The 18,001-nt window shown below is 48.0% G+C and overlaps 1 protein-coding gene across 10 annotated transcripts in view; it reads left to right on the top strand.

Moving 5' to 3' along the window:
- ACACB (acetyl-CoA carboxylase beta) overlaps positions 1-18,001 on the top strand; it is a 2,338,068-nt gene that overhangs the window by 2,024,516 nt on the left and 295,551 nt on the right. For all 10 annotated transcript variants that reach the window (XM_078667379.1, XM_078667377.1, XM_078667383.1 and 7 more), the window contains one exon: positions 3,456-3,591. In XM_078667379.1, coding sequence (XP_078523505.1) covers positions 3,456-3,591 — 136 coding nt within the window. The remainder of the gene's footprint in view (positions 1-3,455; positions 3,592-18,001) is intronic.

The raw sequence follows: 18,001 nt of genomic DNA, 5'->3' as shown, positions 1-18,001 counted from the left end.
GGTGCCCTCTCTCCCTCCCTCCTCTATACCTTAAAACGTGGATATTTGACAAATAATCCCCCTCCCTTCCCCAAGCGCCTTGAAACCCTCTGGGTATGTAGTGCGCTATATAAATTTTATGACTTGACTTGACTTGACTATACCCTTTCCCTCTTGTTGTCCTTTAATAGGAAACAACGAGGAGTACGAACAAAGGAGTTTGATCTGAGTCTGGCATAATTAAAAGAAAGGTATGTTACAGACAATGGTTGACATGTCTAGCCTAAACGCAATGAAGCAGAATAAAATACCAAACATTTCCTCTTATTCCTCACAGACTCATTGCTTATACTAACCGGACACAGCGGTCTAGATACCTCAGCTAAATAACGCTTTACCATATTGGCAGGTACGTAGTTCCACACAGCCATTGGTATAAGCTGTTTAAATCATGTAAATATCACAGACAAGTGACAGGTGTTTTATTATTTTTTGTACTTATAGATACACCCAAATGTGGATAAGTAAGATGCCCTGATGAGAGCACACTAAGGCAGAAGTGTGTCTCGAAACGCGTCAGCACAGCGAGAATCCTGCTGAGTTGTATTAGGCACAGCGAGAATACCGCTGAGTTGTACTATGAATATGTTTATTGTTTGTAAGAATATCTTGAAGAATGAATAAGATACAAACAAGATATGAGAATATTGTCTAAACTCACGCAGACTTGCAGTGCAATTGATTTGTCTTGCGAAAAATATTCTTTCGGTCTACATTGTATTATTGACAGTAATTGTGAACATTGTGTGTAAAAATGTGTGAATTTATTTATTTTACTGAATATTGTTAAATGTATGAAGTAGTGTAATGTATTTGTAAATGTTTGTTGGTAAATTCTGTGTGTAAATCTGTGGAGAACAGTTGCCCCCTTTTACTATATATGAATGAATTAAAAATGTGGGCAAAATAAATAACCCAACCACCAGCAGAAAATAGTGTGGTTTCTCTCCTTAAAATGAATGGAGTCTAAGTGACATAGGAACCCAGGTTATTGTTGTTGTTAGTTTAAACGGGTCCTTCCTGGTTCCTGTCCTTTGGGCCCACCCCCTTTCGTTGTTTCATTCTTAGCATCCCAGCACCACAAAAGGCTGTTCACAGTCTGCCTAGGGGGACCAGGAAGGCGGGGCTACTTCATCACCAAGGACATTAGGCCAACATTAAACAGACGTCCTTTAGTACTTGGTAGCATCCAAGTCGCCCTTCCTTCTGTTGCGCCCATGCCGCTCCTCTGTCTTTATTCACCCCTTCTCCATCTTTCTCTATCCTTCCCAACTTTCTCTATCCCTTTTACTCTTGCCTTGCCCCCTACTTCCTGCAATGCAATAGGTCTTGCATTTACGCAAGTTTAAGCTATTGGCATTGTAAAGAAAAAGCCTTTTATTTATGTTTTAAAAAGGAAAATAAAATAAAAGATTGGCATTTGCAATGTCAATAGCTCAAACTTGTTGTGCCTTTCTGCCCTCTGCATCACCACATCATCACTCAGCGCTACCACAGCATCACTCAGCACCACCACATTATCACTCAGCACCACCACAGCACCACTCAGCATCACCACTCAGCACCACAACAGCACCACTCAGCACCACCACAGCATCACTCAGCACCACCACAGCATCACTCAGCACCACCACAGCATCACTCAGCACCACCACAGCATCACTCAGCACCACCACAGCATCACTCAGCACCACCACAGCACCACTCAGCAGCACCACAGCACCACTCAGCACCACCTAAGCATCACTCAGCGCCACCACAGCATCACTCAGCGGCACCACAGCATCACTCAGCACTACCACAGCATCACTCAGCACCACCACAGCATCACTCAGCACTACCACAGCATCACCACTCAGCACCAAAACAGCACCACTCAGCACTACCACAGCATCACTCAGCACCACCACAGCATCACTCAGCATAACCACAGCATCACTCGGCACCACTCAGCACCACCACAGCATCACTCAGCGCCACCACAGCGTCACTCAGCGCTACCACAGCATCACTCAGCACCACCACAGCATCACTCAGCACTACCACAGCACCACTCCGCACCACCACAGCACCACTCCGCACCACCACAGCATCACGCAGCACCACCACACCACCACTTAGCACCACCACAGCACCACTCAGCACCACCACAGCACCACTCAGCACCACCACAGCACCACTCAGCACCACCACAGCACCACTCAGCACCACCACAGCACCACCACAGCACCACTCAGCACCACCACAGCACCCCTCAGCGCCACCACAGCACCACTCAGCGCCACCACAGCATCACTCAGCGCCACCACAGCATCACTCAGCGCCACCACAGCATCACTCAGCGCCACCACAGCATCACTCAGCACCACCACAGCATCACTCAGCACCACCACAGCATCACTCAGCACCACCACAGCATCACTCAGCACCACCACAGCATCACTCAGCACCACCACAGCATCACTCAGCACCACCACAGCACCACCACAGCATCACTCAGCACCACCACAGCATCACTCAGCACCACCACAGCATCACTCCGCGCCATCACAGCATCAATCTGTGCAACCATTCAACAACAACTGGTTCAAATATGGTCTCTCAATGTTTCAAGCTTTATTACAAATGTCACAAAAAGATGTTAATATTTCACTTCTGTTCTTCGATTTTCGTCACAATAAAATACACTGAACATAATCTTCACAAAAGTTATTTACAAACGTTTAAGTTATTGCCATTATAAATTACAATCACTTTTATTTCAGTATTAATTATTTTAAAATATTAAAAACCATTGTTATTTGTAATATCAATACATCTAAGTCACGTAAATACAAAACATGTTGCATTACAAATGCTATAGGTGTCACATTTGCGAAAGTTATAACTATTGGCATTGTAAATGACAAAGCTATTAATTTAGCTATTTTCAAAACAAACACATAAATAAAAAATGTACATTTACAAGACCAATAGCTCTAACTTTCCTGATGCGAGACCTATTGCATTGCAAATGCTTGTTACTTTTTCTTGCTGAATGTCATGTACACCCACTGTTTTGCATCCCACCTTTGATTATTGCTCTACTATCTGGAATACATTTCTCTGTACCTCTTTCAACACCTTTCCTGTTTGCAACTTTAAATGTATTTTTTTGTATTGTGACTACTTTGACAAAACAATGTTTCTTCAGATGCAAATCATCCTTTTAAACAATTGAATTTGTGTGAAATAATTGCCTGTAATGATCTGTTGGATTTGTGCTAGACTTGTACTCAGATTCCTGAGGAAATGTCAAGTTGCCTTATAATCGTATAATAATTATTGGATTAACATCATATTGTGGTAGTCTGTTATTATCTATTGTCTTAAAGTCTTTTCTTCACAAGATTGTTGTGTACTTCCTCATGCTTTAGATCATACAGCAAGCTGGACAAGTTTGGTTCCCAGATTCTGCTTTCAAAACTTCTCAATCTATACAAGATTTTAACAGAGAACGACTACCACTTATGATTTTTGCCAACTGGAGAGGTTTCTCTGGCGGCATGAAAGGTAATTTATCTTGAAAAGTTTATTTAGTGTGTGTGAGAAGTTGGCCTGATATATAGTGCTCACTATTCTAGTGATCACTTTGTATCATACCAAACAACCCTTATCGATGATTGGTTGTAAGTCAACCTTATTAGACCAGCTATCCTAGTAGCGTGGACAAGAGCAGTCTTTAGGCTAAACTCTAGAGGGCGTGTTAAACCAGCTGTTTTACCATCACATATACCCCTTGAACACCAAGTAAAAGGACACCACACAAGTTGTTATAAAAATATAGGATATTTATTAATAACAAGTCTACCCTGAACTCTTTATGAGTCAGGGAGCTAAGCACAATACAAAACTCTTACGAAAATACTGCAAGTTACACAATTTACACAAATGCCCGAGGGGCACGAAAAACCATATACTCTAAAAGTGGAATGCGAAATACTAGCAGGTAAGTAACACGATCCAGAGGCTTTAGGACAGCTAGGACTACCTTACTGAACCCTCAGGTTAGGAGCAGGAGGCCTAGGGAACCCGGGTGCAGAGTGGGAACTCTTACGCGGGATGCGGGACAAAGTCTATGGATGCTAGCAGTTCTTAAAGTTACTGTTTCCGGACGAATCCTACTAGGTAGACTAAAAACGAAAAAGGATCTGGACACTAGGAGAGTGAACCGGTGCTGGAGCACCGAAATGCTCGAGTTACCTAGCCCAGGGGCCGCGGCTGCATACGGTTCAAGTGACGTCAGGAATCCTCGTTGTAGTCTATGGAGCCTGAAAGAAGATGTTGCTGGCAGGCGACCAGTGAAGAAGTTCGGTGTGATCCAAGGCTGGATCAGTGAAGGAGACGACCTGAAAGCAGAGGGGACTTAGTTCTTAATCACTAGCCAGTGATTATGTGGGCACCAGGATGACACCGGATGAAGTCACCTCGACCAGGTGAGTGGGCGACGCTGGACTCTGCAGTCACACGGGCCAGGAGGCGTTGTCGGCGTCGAGGCTGGAGGTGCGAGCTGTCCAAGGAGGCTGTCTGCTGTCGGCGATGCTGGACTCAAGATTGGAGCAACAAACCTTGGCAAAGGCAAGCCCACGCGGTGGAGTCAAATTGGCGTCTGAGTGGACCAGGAGGGTCCAGGGCACTTCTTGTTGGACAAGAAGCAAGGGCCAGTCTAGGGGACCTAGACCAGCGGTGAAAACGTCGTGGTACGTCGTCAAAAGGGTCACTAGCCAACGGGCAAGTGACCGGACAACGTGGCAAGTAGCAAAGAAGCAGAAGGGCCCCACGCAGACCTCGTGGATGCTGGGGGGCTGGACTTTGGTGCTGGAGCTGCTTAGGGTTAGGGCTTCTCAAACCCCAGTGCACTTACTCGAGGGTCTCTCGGGGGTCGTGCTGGTGAAGCGTCGTGCAGGTCTTGGAGATGGCCGGTCTCACGGGTCTCGTCACACCCACGAATCTCAGCTGGGCTGATGATGCAGGTAGAGGTCAGAGATGGCAGGGGATCCGGGTCTCGTCGAGCTGGGCAGTCTTGATCCAGAGGATGGACGTGCAGCAAACCGCAAGCGCTTCGATGGTGCCTGCTGGTGCAGGGTGGCTACTCCTTAGCCACAAGGGAGAGTCTTCAGAGATGACAAGAGTTCCTTTCATGGAAAGGAGTTCAAGTTTCAAGATGATCTAAATTGGGAAGGGGGCCTGCTCCTACCTTTATCCAAAGAAAAGGGGCTGGCACGCGACTAGGTCCTGCCCTATGGGTGGGACCAGGAGGGGGGTGGTTACACCCCTCTCCTTTGTCCGGTCTCTCCCCAGCTCAGGGGCTGGGGTGCCCCAGGAACTGGTTTGAGCCGGCATATGCACAGTGAGCACCGGGGTGCCACTTGCAGTCACCTTCCTTTCAGCCCTGCCATCCTGGGATACACAAAATCCTGTCTGGGATGGTGCTAGCACCGCCCCTGACAGGAAACCCTTTGTCCAGGCCTCCGTTTCTGGAAGGACTCCCAGCAGCAGGAGGGCAGACTTGTGTCTCGGTGGCAGCATCCATTTTGTGGAGCTGAGGCTGTGTCTGACTTTAACCGGGGTTCACAGTTACATACATGTCGTGTCCCTCTAGAAGGGTGGAATGCTAACCCCGTCGCCAGAATTGGCGAGGGGTTAGTATTCCAATTTGTATGACACCTTACTCGACATGTTTTGATAATGCTATGCCAAAGTTAGCATTTAACCGCAAGGATTATAATGCACTTAAGAGTATATGGTATAGCGTTATCATGGATCAGCTATTTGGACTTGGTTCCGCAAGCTGCAAACGGGCTCAGCTCATGCCAAAGCACCATCTCACATAATTCCAAGCACTCTGCCTTCAGGATCGATAAGGCCTGCCATAGGAGTGACTGATAGGAATATATGTGTCCATTTTAGGGTTAGATATAGGTATACTATATCTAAAGCAAAGGGTGATTACACCACCTTGCCCCAGCTGTCGTGCAGCCAGTTGTGTCTGTTTGGGTGGCCAGCCAGGGGTGGCATAATGCATGCTTCAGCCCCTGGTAGGCCCTGGGTACACCTATGCTCTGGATACCTAAGGTATGCTGTACAGGGACTGATAAGGTGACTCAGTATCCAATTAGAGATGTACCTAGGGTTCATGGAGTCCATTTTAACAGAGAGAGCAGGAGGTCTGGGATCCTGAATAGCAGGATCCCAGGCCAACTAAGTCAAAAACCAGCAAAACACTAGGCCAAAATTTGGGGGTAACCATAGTCAGATATCCACCTTCCTACATAACCCCCCCCCCCCCCCCCAAACGAAAGGAGATAAGGCTATCCTTGACCAGGTAAGCCTATATTGCCTGAGTGGCCATATGAGGAGGTGCATGCACTGGCATGGTTACCCCCTATCTCATGGTACACTAAGCAACCCCTCCCCCTAAGGGTATCTGAGGGTCTCCACCATAGGGAATCTCTACCTGTGGTGTGTTTTGGTAATGAAAAAAGGCTGGTGCTGATATGGAGTACTGAAGTGAGGCTCCACTAATTTTGGGCTCAGCTTCCTCCAATCACTATCCACCATACATGCCTTTCTTTCCAGGACTGAGTTGCTGTATGCTCTCAGGGTCAACCTCTGGCTACCTAAAGCTGGAGGCTGGGTCCCTCTGTTTGGCTTACTGGAGGGACAGGTCAGGTTTGGGGCACTTAGGTCCCAGGTTTGGCTGTCCCCAACAGTGTCCATCTGTGGGAGGTCCCTAACTAATTTTAAGGGGGATCCCTCAGGAGTTTGTTTTATTTTCACTTGGCTAGGACTACTAGCTTCAGTGCCCTTAATCTGCTGATTGGGGAGTTCTTTTGGACAGGGGGCCCTTTGGGGTCCACCACCTGACCTCTACAGCTCTGGGCTGACTGAGGCAGGGTAGAGCAGGGCAGGTTACCTGCTCCAGACTGGGTCCCACCTTGGAAGGGTCCACTGACATCAGGGGCTCTGCCAGGCTAGGCCTGACTACCTCTGGGGCAGGTTCTTCACAAGGGGTAAAATCAGTTCCCTGAGGAGGCTGATCCTCTCCTAAAGTCTGGTAGGAGGGAATTTCTCTTCCTCCTCAATGCTCTCTGTTTGAGTGGAGTGAGCCATAGTTTCAGGCTTCACAACACTATTATCAGTCTGAGTTTGGGCTGTGGCCATCACAACCCCACCAACCTTTTCAGGAAGGGACTCAGTTTGGGTATGGGCTGTTACCATCACAGCCCTGCTAACCTTTTCAGGGAAGGAATCTATTTGGGATTGGGATGAGCCTGGCACAGCCCTCCTAACCTGTTCAGGATGATTTACCATTTTAGAATGGGTTTCTTTTTCTACCTCAGCCCAGGCTGAGATCTCTAAATCATTCCCCAGTAGGCAATCGACAGGCAAGTTTGATGACACTGCCACTCTCTTGGGGCCAGGGACACCTCCCCAGCTGAGACTTACCACTGCCATGGGATGATTTTTCTGCACTCCATCAATGTTTGTCACCTGGTATGTGGCACCAGGTATAAGTTGCCTTGAGGGGACTAGGCTCTCAGTCACCATGGTGATGCTAGCCCCTGTGTCTCTATGGGCCTCAACTTTCAGTCCATTGATGAGGGGCTCTTGTCTGTATTTGCCCAAAGTGTTGGGACAATCAGTGAAGTTGGCAAACCTCATGCCATTCTCACAGACAAGAGTATCTGAGTTAGGGGACCTGGTTAGGCCAGAGTCCCCAGGAACTCCCAAAGTAAAACCACCCAAATTCTTGGGGGCACTCCCACCACCTGGGGGATTACTACTAGTAGTAACAGGAGGCTTAGGAGTATTACTTGGGGGTATGTTCTCCTTATTGTTGTTGGCCCTTGGGCAACTACTGTCAGTGTTCCAATGGGCCTACCTGTTTGCAGTTTTGGCAATAAGGTTTCTTCTGGGTATTGGAAGGATTCTGGGACCCACCCCCCTCAGAGGATTTTTGGTGTCCTGATGTGGTTTGATCTGTAGATTTATTCCCACCCTTCTCTTGAGGCTTGGTTGATTCCTTCTTTTGGTCACCACCTTGGTTCTTAGGCCTAATCCTGGTTCTGACCCATTTGTCGGCCCTCTTACCCAATTCTTGTGGAGAGGTCAGATCAGAGTCTACCAGGTGCTGGTGTAATAACTGGTTCTGACAATTATTTAAGACTTGCTCTCTCATAATTAGATTATACAATCCTGTGAAATCAGTAACCTTACTTCCCAGTAGCCAGCCTTCAAACGCCTTAGTGGCACAAACAACAAAGTCAGCCCAATCCTGAGACTGAATTTTCTGGGTGTCTCTGAACAGCAACCTGTACTGTTCAGTGGTTAAGCCAAACCCATCAATCAGTGTATTCTTCAAGACTTGGTAATTGTTAGCATCCTCAGCTCTAGTAGTGAGGAGCTTATCTCTACCTTTACCTTCAAAGGAGAGCCACAATATAGCTGCCCACTGACTCTGGGGGATGCACTGGACAGTGCAGGCCCTCTCCAAAGCAGTCATCCATTTGTGGATGTCATCCCCTTGTTTAAAGGGCGGCACTATTTTACTCAGGTGTCTAGTATCAAAACTCCTGTCTTTATCCTTAGGGATATTGCTGCCACCAGTGGGGACTACCCCACTCAACTGTTGCTCTCTAGCAAAGGCAAGCTTCTCCTTGGCAAGGGCAAGTTCTTCCCTCTGGATTCTCAGATTAGCCTGTTTCATCCTTGCTTCATGTTCTCTTCTCTGAGGGGAAGTCATTCTCCTCTGGGGAGAAGTCATTCTCCTCTGAGCAGAGGCATGAGAGTGCACAGATCTATTGGAGTCCCTAGAATGAGACCTATCTCTTCTAACTCCAAAGCTAGGCCTGACAGGAAGAAAGAAAAGAATGTTGCCAAAGGTGTAGGAAAGTGGCTCTATATATCTTGTACCAAAGTAAGGTACAGTGTGTGTATAGATTCCCCAGGCCCCAGAGGTTTGGCAGAGGCTAAAGTTAGATATAACCTTACTCTCTAAAGTGGTAGCTTGGTCAAGCAGTAAGGCAGTATCGGAGGACAGTGTAAAGCATTTGTTGTACACACTCAGTCAGTAAATGGTCTCACACACTCAAGAACTGAACTCTAGGCCAATTGTTTTATATCAAAAGATATAATCGTTTTATTTTAGAACCAACAAGGTATCAAAATATACTTTCTCAGAATGGATTACTTTAGTTAAATACTTTTGAAATAGGCAATAGACTTTTTGAATGCAATAGCTATAGTTTGTTTCAATATGCAACACATTTTCAAACCCAATATAACATTGAGCTCAATGGCAATTTCTAGTTACATGCAATTAGTTACTTTGTAGATTACTTTTCTAACCTCAAGACTGGATCCTAGATTCAGTCCTGGGACATGTCCTGTAACCAGTTAAGTTAAAGCGTTTTGGTTACAGTAGTGATTTTTAAGGAATATTATTGTATTTGTATTTTAAAAGTTGACAAACTTTTTCAGTGGAAATTACCAATGTTATCCTATGGAAGGAAATTCAATTTGCAGGTAAAGTATGTTCATGTTACTTTTGTAATCCAATACTGGACTCCTAGGTTCAGCACTGGGACCTCCATCTAAAACAGGTAAGTAATTACGTTTTGGTAGTTGGTACGATTTGTAAAGAATATTTGTAGTTTGCAAAAGTCGACACTTAGAAGAAATTTCACAGAAATACAGTCCATGGTTTCCTACGGAAGAAAATTCAGGTTACTGATAAGTACGGTTAAAATTACTTTTCAGGGTTGGTGCTGGGCTAAAAGGTGCAGCACTGAGGTCTCTCCTGATAACAGATGAGTAAATCGGAATTCGTTGTTTGGCTGATTTTAGGTGAATATTTTAAAGTTCCAAAACTCCATACTTAGAAGACTTTCCAAGTGAAATCAGTCAATGTTAGCCAATGGAAGAAAAGTGAGTTATCAGCTTTTAGGTAAGTACTCGACTGGCAGAGTTAAGGTTCTGGGCATAGACTCAGGGGTCTCCCAGGGTCAGGTAGGTACAGTTGGTACACCCTCAGCGGCACAGGGGCAGCCGGGTGCAGAGGTAGTCAGGCCCAATGTTATCCAATGAGAGGCAGGGGACTTTGGGTGGTGGTTGCTGGCTAGCAGGCCACGTGGCTGTGGGAGCTGGGCTCTTGGTCACTTTGCTCAGGGCAAATGGGGAAGTAGGATAGGACAAAGATTGCACTGCCAGGGGCACTCGGGCGGCTGGGTGCAGGGTGCTTTTGAGCTCAATGTTATTCAGTGGAGATCTTGAAAAGGGAACAAAGGCTACAGGCTCGGGGACGGAGGATCTTATGGACCGACCAACACTTCGAGGGGTAAGTTGGGATCTTGGATGGTAGGTAGGCACCCCGGAGTTGTGCACAGGATGCCGGGGGCGCCGGATGCAGGGGTGTCTTTGGACGTTGGGAAATCTTACCCTTCTTGGTGCGGTTGGAAGTTTCCCTGGGTCATCGAGGAGGGTCCTTGGACACTGGATTCCAGGTCAGAATCGCCGGGGGGGATGTCCTCAGGGTCTTTGTCCACTAGGGCACATGCCGGGTTCTGCGGGTGCAGAGTGGGCTGGATTCGCGGTTCCTGGCTGGCACCAGGGATATTGCTCTTTGAGCAGAGCCACTGCTCGTGGGAGTCTCAGTCTCTAAGAGGGTCAAGGCAGGCAGGTCCTCCAGGGTTCTTGAGGTTGCTGTCCGCAGGAGACGCCGGGATTTAGCAGGATCAGGTTCAAGGATCAACAGGCCTGTAGGGCTGGGGCCAAGTCAGTTGGTGTCATCCTCTTGTTAGCAGCTGCATGGCAGGTCTTCTTCTTCTTGGTCTTCTTTCTTGTTTCAAAATCTGGATCTGAGGAAGGAAGGTTCAGGGTGCCCCTAAATTCTATTTTTAGGGGTGTTACAGGTAGGGAAAGGGCAGGCACCAATAGGTCCCTGTCCTGGGGTGAGTACACCCCTATCCTGCTCCTCTCCTGTGGGAGGGGGCCAGGACCCTATCTCTGATTGGGCAGGGCTCCTCATCTTCAAGATGGCCGGGGCCCGGAGTAGTGCTTTACCTCGCCTCTCCCACCTCAGGGGTGGGGTTGGCACAGGCTGGCACACCCCCCTTCCTGACGTTGGATTTCCCGCCAGTCTTCCCGCCAGAGTGGGGGTCAGAACTGGTGGGAGCCAGTAGCTGAGTACAGCAAGTGACCTGGAGAAGCTCACAAAGGCGGCATGCCTTTGAAGCTTCCCCCTGCCCATCCTGGGGGAGGAGACCTAGCACCTCGCCCAGGATGTGCATTGTTGCAGGCCCAGGAGAGCGGGGGGCTTCTCCACCCAGGGGTCCAGCAACATGTCTGCTGTGTGGCAGCCTCTCAGACCAGACGTGCATTGTAGGTTAGGTTTCAGGGGGCATCTCTAAGATACCCTCTGTAGTGCATTTTACATTAAATCCCACACTGGCATCAGTGTGTGTTAATGTGCTGAGAAGTTTGATATCAAACTTGTCAGTCTTCAGTGTAGCCATTATGGTGCTGTGGAGTTCGTAATGACAACCTCCCAGCACCATATACTCTTAATGGCATCACTGCACTTACAGTGCCCAGGAATGGTCCTGGGTACTGTAGGGGCACAGGGCTCAAGCACCTGTGCCCACACTACTGGTGTAGGGCACCCAGCTAGAGGGATGACTGATGTATGCCAGGGCAGTGGGTTTGTGGGCATGGCACACAGGGATGTGTGCCATGTCGACTCTTTGTTTAGCTCTGCACCAGGACACTCAGTCTGCAAAGACAGTGTGTGGGTGTCAGGGTGCAGGGCCCCTAAGGGTGGCACAATAAGTGCTGCAGCCCTTAGGGGTCTTCTCTGGTCACAATGCCCTGAATACCTAGGGTACTATTTACCAGGGGCCGGCATGTGGCCAGAGATGCCAATTGGGTTTGAGTTTCAATACAGTTTTAGGGAAGGAACACAGGCCTTGGGCACCTGATTGGCAGGAGCCCAGGGCACACTCAGTCAAAGCACATCAGCAATTCAGCAAAGAGTGGGGGCATACCATGCAAGAACGATGGCACTTTCTCTCAAAAGGTGAGTACATTTTACTTCTAATGGTACTCCATCCTTCAACTTCATCTTCTTCCCTCACCTCAAAGCAGTACCAGATAATTAGGCAGAGCTGAGGATATTCAAGTTATTATGTGCCCAACAGCTCTATTGAGCTACACATAACAAATTAATTTTCGTTCCTCAGTTCTGTAAGAAAAGTTATATGTGAACATCTGAATGTAAGACCAAATAACTGCTTGGGAAATACTTACTTCTGATAGAGACTTTTAACTGCAGGTTCCTCACTTTTCTAATGTTCCCTCAGCTGCCAGACTGGATCCAGAAAAATCTTAAGAAGTATACTTAAGCGCCAACAGTTGGTGCATTACAGCTCCGCGCAGTTGTCACTGCACTTCCAAAAGGGATGGGCGGGCCCTATATAGGCACCACCCATACTCGCTATCATCAGTTCTTTTTTTGTTTGTTTTTGCACACAGACAGACGCTGATCTAGAGCTACGCCTCATCTCTTTTGAGACTGGAACGTTGAGTTTTTTCCCCAAAAGATTTTTCACAGTTTGCAAGGGCAAATGTCACCACCTAAATCCACAGGATTTAAACTTTGTGGGGATTGTTCCAAACAAGTGTCTGCGACAGACTGATACATGGGTTTGCCTTTGGTACCTGGGGTCAGACCAAGACTCCAATACCTTCAGTGACTGCTCCTTGATAGACCCCCATGGCTATCCAGGGTCAGGAAGCAAAGATATTTGTTGTGAAGCACCGCAAGACTCCACTCCATGATTGGTTGAGGGCCAAAGGGAGATCTTGGTCCAGCTCCCCAGTTTGTACCCGCATCAGATAGTCGTTGTGGTCTAAGTGTTTGGGTAAGTCTAAGAAATAAGCACAACAACTCCAAAGAAGACTCTGCCCCTTCCTGCCACTCTTGATCTCTGAAGAAGGCGCAAGAGCGTCAATGTTCCTCCCAGTCTCTCTCTGCAGGTGTTCCCCTTTGCAGTCGATTCCTATCCTGGTTCTTGGGCCTGTTTGCTCATCTTTGTCAGCCGCACAACCAGTTTCGCCACCTCCTTGAGTATGGTATGAGGTTTCAGTACCACCAGCAGGTGCAACCAGTAGTGTATTCCCCTCAGCCCTTTTGTGACTGCCATGGCTATGGTACCCACAGACCAGGTGGGCAACTCAGGCACTGTGCCGCCCATTGTTCCACCCACCAGTACTGAAGCACCCCATGACTGCACTGCCAGTCTGTCGGAGGCAGGATCCAACATTTTCTGAGAGGGTGGCACACAATAACTTCAGACAAAGTGGTTCCTGCAAATTGTTCATTGGGTTTTCTCCTAACAATTCCTCGCAACCTCTGCACGCTTTCCACCATCCTCAGACGGCTGACGAAGGACCCTCTGTCTATATTGCATTAGGAAGTGCTGGCTCTTTTGGCTAAAGGAGCCATAGACAAGGTGCCAGCGCCAGGAGTTGTTTGTAGCTATCATTCCCACTACTTCTTGGTGCTGAAAAAAAAAGAAGGGTTCTGTCCCATCTTAGACCTTTGTACTCTTAATCCTTTTAGCTGAAGGACAAATTCAAGATGCTTACACTCGCCCAGGTCCTGTCTTCCCTGGAGACTGGATCGTAGTGCTGGACCTGCAAGCCGCTTATTTCCGCATCACCACCCTGTAGGCCCACAGACATTACCTGCAGTTCACGGTGGGCCAGAAGCATTGTCAGTTCACTGTGCTCCCTTTGGCCTTACCAGTGCTACTCGGGGGTTCACTAAAGTGATGCCAGTGGTCGCAGCTAATCTTCAGAGGTCAGGAGTCCCAGTCTTCCCTTAGCTCGATGACTGGCTGCTGAAGATAGGTTTGCCCCAGACAGTCATCACCCACCTCCAGACTATGGTGAACTGCCGGACACCATTGGGGTTCACTATCAATGCACCAAAGTCACAACTAACTTCTTCACTGACCTTCCCTTTAGCAGAACCTTCTTTGACATAGTGTGGTGTAGAGTTCAGAACATTCGGGCTATGATCGATGTTTCAGCCTCTGTCCTAGATTTCAATGAGTATAACCCCAAGGCTGCTGGGACTGATGGCCTCCTGAATTGGTCTGGTAAAGCACGCTAGATGGTACATGCAGCTCTGAAGTGGGACCTGAAGTCCCAGTTAGCACAGCACCAGTGGGGCCATTGCGATCACATCTAAATTTTGGAGAAGACTGCAAAAGAACAGTTTTGGTGACTACTGGACCATGATTGAGTCAATGGCAAACTCCGCTCCCTATTCCACCTGGATCTAACAGAGGTGACTGATGCATCACTCCTGGGTTGGGGTGGCCACCTGGGAAAGGCAGAGAACAGAGTTCTCTGATAACCGGCCGTGGCTCAACACCACTGAATCTTTTGAAGCTGCAAGAGCTCTCTGCTTGGTGTTGAAAGCTTTCCTTCCTTTCATCGAAGGAAAGCTAGTGAAGGTGCTCATGGACACCACTACCACCATGTGGTACTGGTAAAAGCAGGGCCGGGTGAGCTTTTGGACCCTGTGCCAGGGGGTCCTGTGCTCCTGGACATGACCGGCTTACCAGAAGATTTTCCTAGTGATTTGCCACCTAGCGGCATCTCTGAGTGCCAGGGAGGACGAATTTCGCCATTGACGCCTTGCAGATCATTAATGTTTGTTACATCCAGAGGATACTTCTGCGAATGGGGAGAACAATGGCTCTAACTTTTAACCCTCGCCGAGAACATGCAATGTCCTCACTTTTGTGCTTTGGAGTTTCCTGAGGGTATGCAGTCTTTTGAACGTGTTTTTCCTGCTTACGGACATTTTGCTGCCTGCAAAGCAACACCTAATTAAAAAGTGTTGCAGTTGTAGGCGGGGTAATGCTCGTCATCAGGTTGGGAAGGGGAGCATGGGTACAGGGGTGCACCGCAGTAAAAACGAAAAAAAGAAAGCGGCAATCACCAGAGGGCATACACCGGCGTCAAGAGTGAGTTGGTGTTTGCCAAGCAGTGAAATGGCCGTAAGTCTTTCCAAGGCATCTCTTGCTCAGGTACGTGTTCCTGTAGAGTGGAATTCAGGACTCCTGTATCCCTCTCTGCCAATAAGCCCTCCTGCCCAGTGTTATGTGGAAGATCTGGACCGACCTGGCCCAATTCATCCTAGTAGTCATGGGTTGGGAAAAGATGCTATGATATCTCAAACTCCTGGGCATGAGCATCTGTCCTCCGATCTGGGTGCCCCTTTGGGAGGATCTCCCGTCGCAATGCAGGACGGTGCCCTACACCTCCGACTCTGTGCTTGCAGATTGAGTAGTGGCAATTGAGAGCTTTTGATATTTTTCCCTTGGTACTGGTTGTCATTCTGGCAGCCAGGTGTCCTTCCACCAAGTCGATATGTGCCGTCTGCAGGGACAAGTTTGTGCCTTGGTTTGCTACCAAGCAGATTGACTCACTTCATGATAAACTGTCTGAAGTGCTATTGTTTGTGTTGTCACTTGCCCAGCAAAGACTTGCTTTGCACACCGTTAAGGGGTACTTCTCGAAGTTGCTTCTCCTCCACTGTGTAGGCGTCATACAATGTCGGATGTAGAGTCGACTTAGACTGTAGGGGACAGGCAAGTTTTAATTCCTTTTCAGAAAGAGGTTGTGGTAGGACAGCCTGTGTCAATTGAGGCAGGGCCCATTTCTGACATTAATGTGCCTCAGATGGTGGAGAGCTGGTTGTCTTCTCTGGGAAAGGCTAGTGGCCTGGATTGTTTTCCAGCTTCAGGGTTGCTTTCTCCCCCTGGCTTTTCCACGGAGGTAAGCTCCTCCTTTGCAGACATGCTAAAGAAAGTGCCTACAGTTTTAAACTTTTCACTTCCTACGTTGCAAAGGTCCACAGACCTTTTGATCGAGGTCCTTTTACAGGGGAAGAACCAGTTCTTTAGTTTGGATAGGATCTTTTTGATGTTTTAGTAGGTACGTGGGCCAATCCTGAATCAGGGGCCTCAGTGGTCCAAGATATTGCAAGTAGACACCTGTCTGCCCTGGGACCCAGTTTATCTTCATAGACACCCTTCCACCTGTAGCATGGTGATTCTGGATGCGACTTCTTTGCAGGATGTAGATTCTATTCTTAAGACTCCAGTGGGTAAGGAGTCTAGGACTTGTGATGCATGTGGTAAACCCATCTTTGCTTTGGCAAGCTCAACCTTAATATCCCCAAATACATCTTGTGTGCTGGGGCGATATTCCCGTGCTTTATGGTATTCGCTACAGAATTTGTTACCATCTCTTCCTGTTAATGTCCGCTCAGAGATTGGTGATTTGATTAAAGATAGTAGGCTGCTAGGCTTACCATAAGATGTGGTATGGACACCACAGACTCTCTAGGTCACGTTGTGGCATCGGCAGTGGCATTAAGGCATAGGGCTTGGTTTTCAACTTCAGGTTTCTCAGAGGCTGTCCAATAGACATTGGTCGAATTGGCTTTTGATGGTGCCTGTAGGAGAGTAGGGTCTGCTTTCCTATGGTCACCCAATTTTTTTGCTTTTTGCTTCACTGGTTTTCGATTTAATGTGGCTGTGGGCCTGCTAATCAGACCCACAGCCCTGCTGTTCTCTCTCTAAATTTCACACCATGTACTTAAGGTACATCACCAATTGGGATTTGGGTCACTCTTATGAGTCCCTGTACAGTGTACCATAGGTACCCAGGGCATAGGTGCACCCAAGGCCTACCAGGGGCTGCAGCATATCTTTTGCCACCCCTGGCTGGCCATCCAAACTGACACAAATGGCTCATCACTCAGCTGGGGCAAGGTCGTGTAATCACCCATTGCTTAGGTGTAGTATCCCTATACCTACCATTATATATAGACACATATGCACCCATAAGTCACTCCTATGGCAGGCCTTAACAATCCTGAGGGCAGAGTGCTTAGTTTTATGTAAGATGGTGCTCTAGCATGAGCTGAGCCTGTCTGCAGCATTCGGAACCATGTCCTTATAGCTGTTCTATGATATAGCCATACCATATACTCTTAAGTGCATTATAATCCTCGAGGTTATTGCGAACTTTGGTTTGGCTTTATCAAAACATGTTGTGTAAGGTGTCATACGCTTTGGAATACTACAGTTCTGGCGACGGGGGTAGCATTCCACCCTTCTAGAGGGAGAAGACATGTTGTTCCTACTAATCCCGGTTAAAATTAACCAGAGCCTCAGCATCACAAAATGGATGCTGCTGCCACAGACACAAGTCTGACCTCCTGCTGCTGGGAGTCCTTCCAGCGAGGGAGGCTTGGACAATAGGTTTCCTGTCTTGGGAGGTGCTAGCACCACCCCAGACAGGCTATAGTGTATTGGGGCAGGGAGGGCTGAATGAAATGAGACACTGCCTGGGGCACACAAGGTGCCCATGCATAGTCCAGTGCAAACCGGTGCTGGGGGACTCCGCTCTGTCGCGAAACTGGACAAAGGGAAAGGGGTGTAACCACCCCCTTCCTGGGTCCCACCCATAGGAGGAACCTAGCAGGTAATCCAGCCCCTAAATTTGGTATATAGGTAGGAGCTGAGTCCCAAGACTTTAGATTTTTCCTGACTGAAACTTGAAACAAAACTCTGGACCTTCGACATTCTACTCGACATAGAAGACTGAAGAATCTCCCTTGTGGTCAAGGAGTGACCACCCTGTGCAAGCAAGCACCATCAAGCGATCAACGGTTTGCTTTGTCGACGCTCCCGCCGGAGCCCGAGCACAGAGCCTGACAAGACCCGGACTTCCAGACTTCCAACAGCCCGATCCACAGTCATAGCAGAGCTGAGAGACGTGGGACCGGCCATCTTGGAAAGCCAGCAAATTGCTTTCCGTGCAACTTCTAAAGCACCCT

The sequence above is a fragment of the Lissotriton helveticus genome, chromosome 11 (genome assembly GCF_964261635.1).
Source record: "Lissotriton helveticus chromosome 11, aLisHel1.1, whole genome shotgun sequence".
Classification (NCBI taxonomy): domain Eukaryota; kingdom Metazoa; phylum Chordata; class Amphibia; order Caudata; family Salamandridae; genus Lissotriton; species Lissotriton helveticus.
This window is presented reverse-complemented; position numbering and strand designations above follow the sequence as displayed.